General features: G+C 42.7%; 1 protein-coding gene across 2 annotated transcripts; it reads right to left on the bottom strand.

Annotated features, from left to right (window-relative positions):
* Nucleotides 1-1,949: 1,949 nt before the first annotated feature.
* On the bottom strand, nucleotides 1,950-10,758 carry arf2b (ADP-ribosylation factor 2b). 2 transcript variants are annotated; one of them, XM_040135072.1, is made up of 5 exons: nucleotides 10,609-10,758; nucleotides 8,321-8,478; nucleotides 7,429-7,539; nucleotides 4,952-5,076; nucleotides 1,950-3,892 (listed from the first exon to the last, which is right to left on the bottom strand). In XM_040135072.1, the coding sequence occupies exons 2-5, from the start codon at nucleotides 8,466-8,468 to the stop codon at nucleotides 3,731-3,733; spliced, it is 546 nt and encodes a 181-aa protein (XP_039991006.1). In that variant the 5' UTR covers nucleotides 8,469-8,478; nucleotides 10,609-10,758; the 3' UTR covers nucleotides 1,950-3,730. The 2 variants fall into 2 exon arrangements, with proteins under 2 accessions (XP_039991006.1, XP_039991007.1); XM_040135073.1 differs by lacking the exon at nucleotides 10,609-10,758 and adding an exon at nucleotides 10,345-10,466.
* Nucleotides 10,759-12,644: the final 1,886 nt, after the last annotated feature.

The raw sequence follows: 12,644 nt of genomic DNA on the forward strand, positions 1-12,644 counted from the left end.
GTAAAAGATCCACTTGATTCATGTTTGTCAGTTGTGAAGATTTGCACTCACCACTGTTAACTTGTGTTTTTTATTTTTTTGGGGGGGTGGGGGTTAGTATACTATATGATACTACTCTGAGCATTTTTATTTACGCTGTATACGTGAATTGAAGTTGACATGAAGATAAATCGTTTAATTGTATTTGTTCTATTTTTAAACATCTGCGGAGACAACGGAGGAGAATTAATTAGCATATATAGCAGCTACATCTGGCTCATTTACGGTTCTTTTCTCTTTGTTGGTTAATGAGCTCTGTGCCTGTCAAATGATCAAATAGAAATGGATTTTGGTTTTTAAGATTCTGTGTATCTCCCTGTTATAAAATGCCACTTTCACTGAAAATGAAATGACATACGGAAACTTTGCCGCCTTTAAAAGAAAATGGCTAAATTAACTTTGTAGTTTTGTCCTGCTTCGACCAGGAACTAGAGATTTATGGGAGACAGCTGCAGAGGGACAGTGTCACCTGTACCGCTGCCGACTATCTGTCCCCACCTAGTGTTTGAATCCGATCACCTGGAGACCGGCTTGTTTTTCCTTACCTGACACGTGCGTCTCTCTCTGACCTGAGTGAAGTTTAACCAGCGCCTCTTTGGGCCCAGTCTGGGTTAAAGATTTACAGCTTGTTCGACCTCTGGTGCCACGGGAGGAGGCTTCAGAGCGGTAATTCAAATGCAGCCGCTTTTGCTGAGGCACTTATTTAACGAGGCCGGTCAGCCCTGCGTGCTTTGGAGGAATGCGGCGGTGGCAGGTGCAGGGGAAAACATTCGCCAGATATCCAAAATACATACAGCCACTGTATCACCACAAATCTCTCAGAACTCAAAGTCACTGATAAAGTCCTTCTCTCCTCCTTTACTCTCATTTATTTTGTCAAACAAAAACACGGGACGTGTATATACACACACACACACACATTTTTAAATCTTGGTTGGTGTTTGTTACCGTCCAGTAGAAGATAAACCAGAAAAACCAAAGAACATGATTCAGTTCTTCTGTAAATCCACTGGCAGAACAGGCTGGTAAATTGGGAGAAGGATTCATCCTCCGGGGACTTTTTTTAAACATAGCGCCGCATCTTTTGCTTTGTGTTTTTAAGAATTTACTATATTTTACAGGAGAGAGAGAGAGAGAAGAAAAACACTTTAACAAGGCATAGGTACCAGGCAGGGTTAACATTTCTCGGTCTACTGAATTTATGTCCACGTTGTCCTTGGATTCATCCAGACACACCAGTGTCCTCGTTGTTCGCAGTGGGTATGTTCCATTTCCACCATCTTCTGGGGGAAAGGTCTCCCCCTCGTTCCTCCGGGAAAATGTCCGTTTTCCCAGCACATCTATACAATATCTCGCTCTCATGACTTAAACACCTCAACTTCACCTCTCACTATTTTCTGACATTCAGTGGACCAGAGGGCTCATGAATAGTCATTAGCTGCAGCCCTGCAGCTGAGGCTGATGGGAAAGTCGTTAGCTTTGCAGGTATTTGGTCGTCAAGCAAAAATATTGGACAAATCAAAATGCTGACTTGATGACGACGGCGCTAGAGGAAAAGCTGCTGTTACAACTCATAGTTCCAGAAGGGGAACACGAACATCTGTGCAAAATTTCACACCAATCCATTCAATAGTTGTGGAGATGTTTAAAACAAACAAACAAAAAAAAACAAACAACCCCCCCCTCCCCAGAAAGTAAGTGATTTAAAAAACCGATCTTAACCCTCACGGAAGAGTGAAACCACACGATTAATCAAGGAAATAATCTTTAATGAAAATAATCATCAGTTGCAGCCCTGCAGTTGAAGCTGATGTCATTAGTTTTCAAGGTGCTGGGTCGTTTAAAATGAGAACTGTGTGGCATCACAGACAGATGTTTGAAACTAAAGAAAAGTCTCTTTCTCCAGCAACTGTTGGATCAAATCATGTTTATTAATGTGTTCAGGAAATCCCCACAGAAACAGTTTACAGGGGAACTTACAGATTTACAATCATTCTTGACAGAAGTGCCATCTTAACCCCCATGGATCAACACTGAGGACGCCTGCTGAATCTCACGACCAGCTAACTGCACACCCATTCCCCTTCAGCGGTCTACCACCAAGTCCTTCCAGCTCACCGACGAGCTACTGACAGAGCACTTGTTGTGTTGGTCTTTTAGTCATGAAGTATGCAGCGCTATAATAAGAAGTAGCCCGTCAACACCCAGACATTCGAACTAGGTTTCCTTTCTTCATGTCTGGACCGTTCACAGTTAAGGAGCCTTCATATTTGGTGCCAATCCTTCATCCCAACCAGGAACATTAGACAGCTGGATGCTTTCAGATTTCAAAGTAAAACTGCCAACCGTTGGTGAGAAAACCCTCGTCAGTCAAAATCATACGCAGTTTAGGCCCTCGAGGATACACTACTTTCATATACAGGATTTGTCATACTGCTCAAATGCATTTGGTTCAGCAGTCATAGTACAAATAGAAATGCTAAAACTAGTTACAGAAAAAAAAAACCACATGTAACATCTCTTAAAGGAATAACATGTGAAGCTTGTGAATGTATCAGGACACCTGTCTCAGTTAACCGGCTGAAGTCTGCGAAATGCCCAACACCTTGTATTTGACCTACGTTGTGCAGGAACACTGTCAGGATGATTAATTATACTGGAGGTCATCTCAAAAATCCAATTTAATCAGAGGAATTCAATACCAGCTACCAAAGGGAGAGAAAAAAATAAAATAAAAAAAAATAATAAATCGAAAAGACAATTGCATAAACTCTCAGATTCTAATTTTAAAGTAGATTTCAGTTTTAAGATTGTTGGCTTGCCTTGTGCTTCACGGTTTCACTTAGTGGGGAGAGAAAGGTAGTGTTCATTGGAGAACCATTGCTAAGAATAATCTGTTATATTCCAATATAATAATAATAATAAAACAACAGCATGATTTTCAAATGACACCAGAATGATCGAGGATGGGCGTTTATTATTATTATTTATTTTTTTTTGAACTTTTTCTGTTTTTTGATTTGCTTCGACCTGATACAGGTTAAGATGCAATTTACTGAATCTCTTACTGGTGGGTTGAGGTTTCAAAATCAAAAGAGGTTAAAATGAACATCTAGCATTCAGTCTACCTTGGGTGAACATTTCTAGTTAACACAGATATATACTACAGGGAGGGGGAGGAGAGCTTGCACCCTTGCTCTTTCTTTGCCGTATGAAAACCATGCTTCCTCTGGAGAGTAAGGGTGGGGAGAAGGGGGCCGTGCAAGACTGAGAGTGGGGGTAGGCTGAGTGGGGCAGAGGCTGAGTTTGGTGGATGGAGAAAGGGGCTTGAAAACCAGACTGCTGATTCCACAGGAGGTGTGTAAAAGGCACGCCAGGGTTACTCCCAATCCCAGCCAGCATACACAGAGACGCCTTCACACCCACACACACTCGCTGAACACACAAGGTACACACACACACACACGCACGCACGCACGCACGCCCGCCCGCACACACACAAGCAGCACAGGCTAGAGCCCCACTGACGAGGGGAGAAAGCAGGAGGGAGGGAATGAAGGAAGTTCTTGAAAGAAAGAGCTGGGGTTGAAACTTGGGTTAGATGGGAGCGAAGGGGCCTGGATCCGGTGCTGCCGCTGTGTTGAAACAGAAAAAATAAACAACAAACAAAAATCAAAACTGGTGGAATGGATCATTTCTGGTTCTTCAGCTGGTTGGAGAGCCAGTCCAGGCCCTCGTACAAGCCATCCCCGCTGGTGGCGCAGGTGGCCTGGATGTACCAGCTGCGCTGGCGGAGGGCGTGCAAACCCAACTTGTCTGTGATCTCTGCAGCATTCATAGCGTTGGGGAGATCCTGGGAGGAGGAGAAATAGTGTGTCGTGATACGGGTTTGATTTTTGACGGGTGACACAAATGCAGATTAGGGTTGGGTTTTAAAAAAAGATTCTCATTAGTCGCGATTTTTCTCGAAATGATTCACTATCGATTCTTAAAATCCCACGATCGAGCTTTGCATTTGCACCTTTCTCGGTAAACACCTTTCTGCGCTAAATGTTATGAACATGCAGCGGTTACTCGTAAGTGGTTGAGTTTGAGCTGCACGATGTGTAAATGTCTACTCTGTGGAAATCGTGCTACTACATTGTGCACCAAAAGGTTACTCTAAGAGAAAAAGTAATGTAGATGAAAGCTGCTGTTTGAGCTGCCTTGAGTCCCGACAGTCTTGTAAAATGTGAGGTGAATAATTACAGCCTATGTGACTGATGCTGCAGCTGCAGTTTACAGGACTGTGGTGACTCAGGATGGCTCCCTGACTATTTCGTAGCAAATCTCACCCTCTGTCCTGTCTGTGCTTAAAGTGACAAGCTGGGATTCTGTACTTAGCTAAAGCATCTGCTTCTGACAGTCCTTTTATTTTTTTAAATTTACAAAATAGTGACATCCTTGTAAGTGGTACAGGTTTTTTTTAAAATTATTATTCTGTCTCAACTGTTGGCTGTAGGCTTAAAAATAAATAAATAAAGTGTCCTGTTTTAGTTTTTTTGCATTTGCCAAAGAAAATAAATCCTTGATCCACAGCAGCAGGAAATGTGTTGACAGTTTAGCCTATATTGTGCGCTTATTATAATTTTGTATACAAGAAAACACAAGGGTTATTCACTGGCTGAATGTATAAGAAATTCAACTTTCCTGGATGAATTCTTTAAAGTGTTTTAGGCAACAATGGGTTTTTATCTGAACCATCAAGAATCGAATTCAATCAAATCAGGAGATTGATGCTGACAATCCTGCCCTGATATAGATATCTCCTCATATTTTCATGATCAGAAGAAAAGCAGCCCTATCTGCAGCAATTTAAAACAAACAAAACAAACATCTGAAGATACTCCAAGAAACAGAAACGTAACCTCACCTGTTTATTTGCAAAAACGAGCAGCACGGCGTCTCTGAGTTCGTCCTCAGCGAGCATCCTGGACAACTCCTCCCTCGCCTCGTTCACTCTCTCCCTGTCGTTGCTGTCCACCACAAAGATAAGTCCTGCACACCAAAATACAGCGTGTGGTTAAAACCAGTAAAGGACCATAACTGCTCTGTTTCACGTGAGTTTGTTGCATAATTCTCTGTTATTAGTTACAACACAGAAATGTAGCTTTGTAATCATTCGTCTTCTGGTTTCAGAGCATTTTTGTCTCTCCCAGATTAAAAGCTGAGACTTTGTTCCAGGAATAGTTTATTATGTGAAAATTGTTCCTGCTGTTTAATAAGACTCTTTGACCCGATCAAAGCTCAAAGCCAATGCCTCATATTCATGCTATGTAATGGATGAGTGCAGCCCCAAACTAGAGTTTTCTAATGTGGCAGTGATCTCAGTCAACAACCCCAAAACATTTGAGGATTATACTGATAAACTGGATATTTAAAAGAGAGCTAGTGAAAGTCAAGTAAACAGCTCGGCTATCAAGTGGCCTACGTTGCATTCGAGAAACAGACTCAAATTGCATCACTCGTTAACTGCAGGTCTGTTGAGTGCATAAAATCTCATCAAACCAAAAGCCGACAAACACTTGACTCGTGGGATCTGACAAGTTACAGCTGCCAATTTATTTCAGGACTTGCTGCTATCAAAGTGCAGCCTTTTGAGAAAGAAGACTCACAGCAAAACTATCTATTAAAACTTGATTACTGCACAAGTTTAGTCTTTGACAGCTGATGGAAGAATTTGACCTAAGTGACTGGCATATGGAGAACAGAGCAGTTTTGGACCTCGTGTGATCCTGTGGTGATTTCTGAAAAAGAGAAGAGACCCAGGAAATGTAAAGAGAAAAAAAAAGAGGAAGACAAAAGGTCTTGGGGCAGATTTGAAATCACGAAGTAAATGAACCATGAGTATGCCCTGGCCCCTGTGTCAATTCGGTGTTTTTAAGTGTACATTTGGCGAATGTTTCATCGTCCACGTAGCTCACTAAATGTACAAAGGAGTTATTTTTGTATCACTGCAAGAGCTGACGAAGTGGTCACATGGACAAACCTCCAGCATCTGTACGCAGCACCGCTGACTCTGACTCTCTGCTGTGAGCACCGAAGCAAAAAACAACGGCGTCAATACGCACTGAAACTGAGAGGACTAATACTACAGTGGGTTTTGGCCCTGGTTCATGTGGTGTCAGATTAATCGAACAGTGTGACGCTATCATTTTTAAGGTTTGAACTCTCTAAACTGTGCGGCACTGACAGAATGTGATAGCCTTTTACCAGGAGTCAAACTGCCTCCTGCACTTGTTGTCTTCAAAGTTGAGGTCAGAGGAACTGATGCTTCACCCAGCTACTCTGAGACACTGAATTGTGCCATTTGGAATGACGGCCCAATACTGTTTCGTGAATTCAACATTGCATAGAATAGAGTACTATCCTCCTGTACACTGGTAGTTTCACATGCTTTCAAAGATTTTTTTGATGGAGGTGTCTCTGTACTTTGCACTTTTCTTTCTCACAGTAGAGCTGGGGTCCCCCTTTAAACAAAACTGTGGCTACTCAAGTATCCCCCATCACAAGTTATTGTGGGCTTAGAATGGACACGAATTTGCAGATAAACCAAAGAGTCATTTTTCTTTCTCAAATTATTTCATTTCAAGGATTTTTAGAAGCCTGAAATGGTGAGTGTGTCAGGTACAAATTAAAGAAAAGTCAAATGTTTTATCTTCTGACCCCTCTGATTTATTGTGGGACCCCTCAGCATTGCCAAAACCCAAGGCTGGGAAATACTGTAGTATAGGGTGTGAAATCTTCTAGATAGTAAGTCAATGTGTACAAATGCTGGCGCAGCAACCATAGCAAGCTGCGCCTTTACGTGGTGGGAAAAACGCCAATACATTCTGAAGACAGACATGCGGTTCCTGGAATATTCTTGGGCCTTTTCTGATAAATGATGCTGTATCAAACTGTCATTACCAAAAAGGATTCACACATTCAATTTCACACTTGGATGCTCAGTATGTGGATGGTGATGTTTGCTGCTGCTGCTAGATGTTCGTTTGATGCAGGCAAAGAAATCATGAGAAGCTAAAGCAGGACCGGAGGTTTCTGTGAAGTTACTGAATTAGCTCAAATCAAAATGGACAAAAATTCCAGTTCAATGGGAGAATTTACATGCAGCTTGTATCATTAGTGGCAAATACTGAGCAATTATCAGCCTTTAGTGCCGTCACATATTCTGATGAATAACATGTCAGGAAATAGCAGGGGAATCACACAATACGCCCTTTGGGAATTGAACAATGGCGTATGAGTCATTGGCTCACTAACTTTAAGATCACCTCTTATGCACCAAATAGGCCACCTGTGGGCAGTAATGTTCACTCACACCACTGCCAAAGATAAAGTCCCGCTCACCTTGAGTGTTCTGAAAGTAGTGGCGCCACAGCGGCCTGATTTTGTCCTGACCGCCCACATCCCACACTGTGAAGCTGATGTTCTTGTATTCTACAGTTTCAACATTAAAACCTGGGCAGAGAAGGAGAAACGGCAATGAGTCAGGAACTGAAAGAAAAAACTTTTACAATTCAAGTTTTGAATGCTGACAGTCGACCTGCCAGATGTAGCAAAGCTGAATATCCAACACTCGATGCAGTTTAACATTTGTGTAAATGCAAATTAAATTAAAATCAAGTTAATTTAAAGCTCTAGTTCAGCGTAAGTGTTTTACAATTAGCATTGCACAACAAGGCTGGGTATCAAACCTCAATACTTTTTAATGTCACAATGTAGAGCTGAAACTATTAGTCGGTTAAATCATTAGTTGATCACCAGATGATCCTTTTAAATTGTCCAACATTCACTTGTGGCTGACATGGAGAGAGAGAGTGTGTGTACATTTGTGTGATGTACTACTGCGTGGAACTTGGTATTATGTATATTGTCTTGTTTGTCTAGTTTTTTTTAGTGTTGTTCTGTCACTGTGCACATTTAAACTGAAGTGCAGATTAAAAAAAAATGTATTGTGCCCGCTAACTCGGGCACAATACATCAATACAAACATAAATGTTTAACACTCTACATTGTCTTCAAAGAAAAAAGAATGTTGTATTTTTCGAAGTCAGGCAATTTTTTGTGATATCTGAAGAAAAGGTTTTGGTTTCAGTACAAAAAAAAAAAAAATCTGTACTAGCATCAAAAATTTCAAAAGGTACCCAGCCCTACACACAACAAGTGGCAAAATTATTTAAAAACACAAAAATGCAACCGTCAAATAAGTAAAACTGGTTAGTACATTAGATATTCATACCAATGGTGGGAATGGTGGTGACTATCTCTCCGAGCTTCAGTTTATATAGGATGGTTGTTTTTCCAGCAGCATCGAGCCCGACCATGAGAATCCTCATCTCTTTTTTGCCAAACAGGCCCTTGAATAAGCTTGCAAATACATTCCCCATGGTGACGAAGCTGTCCAAGAGGAGAAGGAAACAGGGTTAGGCGTGTGAACTCCTGCAGTTTTTCACTTTCAGCGTGGTAAACACCAAGAGGAAAGGAGGAGACAGAAAGAGTAACTGATCGAGACAATAATACATGCACCACTTGTCAGTTAAGCTAGTATGCTGGCAGTAACTGTAGTATTTCATCATCGTTGGACAGTTCATAAAGGCACAAAACAAACAAATTTCACTGCACCAAAATGAATGTAACATTGTGGGAGCACAATTGAGATGATTACTTAAGCTAATGGTTAAACATTAAGGTCAGGGTTGTGGCTGTACATTACCAGCCAACCCGTACCGTCAACAACATCACCCATTATCTAACGCTTCCGTGCATTAACTATAAGACGTAGCTGTTGACTTTACATAATTTATACTGAAATCTCACTACTATGCTGCTTAATATCGTATATAAATTTAGAGCTGCAACGATTAGTCGCTAAACAAATAATTAAATCGACAACTACTCTGGCCGATTCATAATTTTAGTCATTTTTTAAGTAAAAATTCCAGACATTTGCTGGTTAGAGCCTCTCAAACGTGATGATTCAATGCTTTTCTTTGTCATATCTGATTGTAGACTGAATTAGAGCTGCAACGATTAGTCAATTAATCAATCAACAGGAAATTATTCAGCAAAAACTTTGATAATCGAAGGATCATTTTCCTGTTTTTGTTAAGCAACATTGCCAATCACTTGCTGGCTCAAGATCCTCTGATGTGAGGATTTTCAGCTTGTCTCTGTTTTAAATCACGGTAAACTGAATATCTTTGGGTCTTGGAAAATTGGTCGGATACAAACAAGACATGTGAAGACGTCACTTTGGACAAAGGGAAATTACAACAGGAATTTTCACTATTTTCTGGCACTTCAGAGAATATTATTAATGGACAAATCAAGAAACTAATTGGCAAAGTAATGGGTAACGGGAAAAATTGTTGGTTGCTCCAGCTCCAGCTTTTAGTGTTACATAATTTACGCTGAAATCTCACCACAATGCTGCTAAAATCATATTAAAGCTACATTTAGAGCAGCAACGCACGAAACATTGACCAATCGACAGAAAAGTCATTGACAACTTTCTGATAGGAGTTTAGTCGTTTCAGTAATTTTTTCAGCAAAAATGCCAAACATTTCATGGTTCTTCTTCTCAAATGTGTGTATTTTATGGTTATCTTTGTCATACATGACAGTAAACTGAATATGTTTGGGTTTCTGACTGCTGGCCAGACAAAACAAGACATCTGAACGTCAACTTGTGTTCTGGAAAGTTATAAGAGGGATTTTTCGCCCTCTTTTGACATTTTAAAGACTGAGGGATCAATTGATTAATCGTGAAAATCATCGGCAAATTAATCGATAGTGAAAACAAGCGTTGGTTGCAGCTCTAGACACGTTGATAACCCGGACAACCCGAACAGAAAACCGATCACCAGATAAGAGAGGCCTGGTACAGCTGGTAAACTCTGTCGGCTCCAGCAGCACAGCTAATGTTACCGTAGGTGTGAACTCGCTAGCATGCTAACAACACCCCGACCTTAGCATGAGGCCGACAATCCAGCTAAAGTTCGAGTTAACGTTTAAATGTTCTGTCAGGGCGCTCTGCGTGCGTTTAATCGTCGAGTATTTTAGATAAGCGAACAGTCGAGGTCGGGTAGTTCTAGCCGGTTACTTCGACTCGAAGCAGATTGCCGCTGGTTTCACTAAGGGCGGATGCTCCGGCTAGTTAGCTTGCTAGCTCACGTTAGCTTGCTGCTAAATAACGGGCGACACCGCTCGCGAACCGTCCGAAGAATTCCGCCGTTTTACGGCACACGGCGACACATCACCAACCCGTCCACCGTCGACACGTTATGAGAAGCGCCGGTCGGCTTTAAACTCGGTGCTCTCCCGGCGGCTCTTCGATCTTGCAGGAACTACGTTAGCGAGCAGGCTAACGGAGCAGCCGCTAGCTAACTGCCGCGTCACAGTAAAGAGAGTGCACCGTGACGTCACGCTAAACGTTGAGTAAAAAAGGTCGTTCGCGCGGAAGCAGCAGTCGCCCCACGTTATCTCACATTTTAGGGCCAAAAACGGCGCGTTTGTGCGGATAATTACCTTTAGAGAAGCAGCTTCTCGATCTTTCCGTTATCTTTCACTGTCACTCCAAAATGGCGTCTTGCGCAACCACGGAGACACCGGCGTACGGGCACTTCCCACTATCAAACCAGCTCCAATCACCGAGGAAATGGTGTAACCGACGACCCGCCCCCGCCGGCCTATCACAGCGTCCGCTGGTCCGTGTGCACGGTGCACAAAATGTCGAGGAAGTGAACCGCGCACGAGTTTACTCAAGTTTCAGACACAGGCACCCTGAGAGGCGGACGACGGCACCGACGGCACCGACTGACCGGGACTCTGGGTGTTTCGGTATGTCGGTTGTCATAAAGTCCGGCCCGGTTGGAGATCCGTTTACCGAGGCGCGGCGAGCGGGCCTACCCTCAGTATGAGGTGAGGTGTGATATTTCTTGTTTGGGAGTCTCAGAGCAGAGTTAAAAGACACACAACGGCCACGAAGAGACACGAAGTGGCCACAGAGACACAAAGCGAGACGCGAAATGACGGCGAAGAGACAAAATGTGACCTCAGAGACCGACAGCGAGACCATAAGGAGACACAGCATGAACGCAGAGGGAGTCAAAATGGTGATGGGGTCGACAATAGTGGGCCTCCAAATTTGTGCCAACAGTTTGCGTTTGTCCCTTCCCTGTTTCCCTGGTGCGCGGCGCCGGCTCCACGAAGGGGCTTCCCACTTTACTTTTCCTAGTCCAACCTGAAATAGCTCGACTCTTCCGCCCCTGTTAAAGCGTTGCTTTTCCTCGGTGCCTCCTCCGCTGTTCGGGGCTAGGGGCTTAGAGGTCAGGCCGTGGTACCCGTCGCGGTTACGGGCTGGGCTCACAGGGGGAACGCGCATTAAGTGGGGTCTTTGGAGCTGTTTTCGGGACGACAGGCAGCCCCGTGGTTTGCCTTGTCTTGCCATTTGGCCATTTAGAGCCACCGGACGCCTGCAGAAAGCCAACAAGGCCCTACGTGTCTCTTGGTGCAAGGTGGTTTCGAGCCACTGGGGAATCGGGTGTGTATTCAAGTACTGTCTGTTGCGTATTGTTTTGTTTGTGTTGTTATTCCTCACCCAAAGACTCACGTTATAAAGTCAGAGAAACACTAATTGTGACAAGTAAATCAATAAATTTAAATTTGCTCCTGGGCCCGCTAGAAGCTGGCGGGCCACGTTTAAATATTTGCCATTGGAGGAGCCGCATGACTGAGTTCCACATCGCTCAAACATTAACCTTAGTGAAAGCAAAGGGCCTTAGTCAGGATAAGAAATACCAAGGTTACGAGTTCAAGTCCTTTCTTTTTAAAAAATAATCTTTTCATCTTTAAAAAAATAAGACTTTTCATTGACTTAACTGTATTTTCTGTAAATTTTAATCTCAAACATGAAGGTCTAAATGCTGTTTCGACACCCTGCTAGGAATAAAACTCCGGTGCAGAAGGTTTCAACTGTTGAATGGAGACACCAACCAGTTTCCTAAAAAAAAACAAAAAACCAAAGCTCAAGTTCTCAGACACGACCAGTGTCCTCGAGGGTGGCTGCCGCCCCGCCAAACTGTTTTATATACGAGTTATTCTATTAATTCATTATAATTTCACATCTTAACTAAAACATTTTGGTATCGCCTCTATTCTAAGGGTCCAGTTTTCCTGAAAATTTCCTTAAAGTTTCCTGGAAAGAGTCCGACACCAGTGACGGGGAAAACAGAGCCCGAGCTCTGAGACGGTCGTTTAAATGAGTTCCAGTAGTTGTGCTGAGTTTATTGTTGACTTTCAGATGAATTTCCAAGAAAGAAGTTGCTGAATTTAAACCCCGGCGGATATTTGTCCATCGTTCAGTTATTATTGGAAACTTCATTCTTCATTTACGCCGAATTGTGTCTTTGTTTGTGGACACAGTTCACGTTTTCAGGCTCAGCTCACCGGTTGTCCCCTGACTAAAGCATTGCCGTCATTTCACGTGTAAACATTTCTGAAAAACCAAAGGTGTCGAAATCATTTGATTCGAATACATGAAGAACAGTTTCGCATGTGATCCA

This window comes from Xiphias gladius, chromosome 9 (assembly GCF_016859285.1).
Source record: "Xiphias gladius isolate SHS-SW01 ecotype Sanya breed wild chromosome 9, ASM1685928v1, whole genome shotgun sequence".
Lineage (NCBI taxonomy): Eukaryota > Metazoa > Chordata > Actinopteri > Istiophoriformes > Xiphiidae > Xiphias > Xiphias gladius.

What these genes read in the sequence shown, in the direction of transcription:
- arf2b (XM_040135072.1), bottom strand. Translation starts at nt 8,468, where the DNA reads ATGGGGAATGTATTTGCAAGCTTATTCAAGGGCCTGTTTGGCAAAAAA. An exon ending in CACCACCATTCCCACCATTG is followed by an intron (nt 7,540 to 8,320) that starts GTATGAATATCT and finishes TTCTCTGCCCAG; the next exon opens with GTTTTAATGTTGAAACTGTA. An exon ending in CTACTTTCAGAACACTCAAG is followed by an intron (nt 5,077 to 7,428) that starts GTGAGCGGGACT and finishes TTTGGTGTGCAG; the next exon opens with GACTTATCTTTGTGGTGGAC.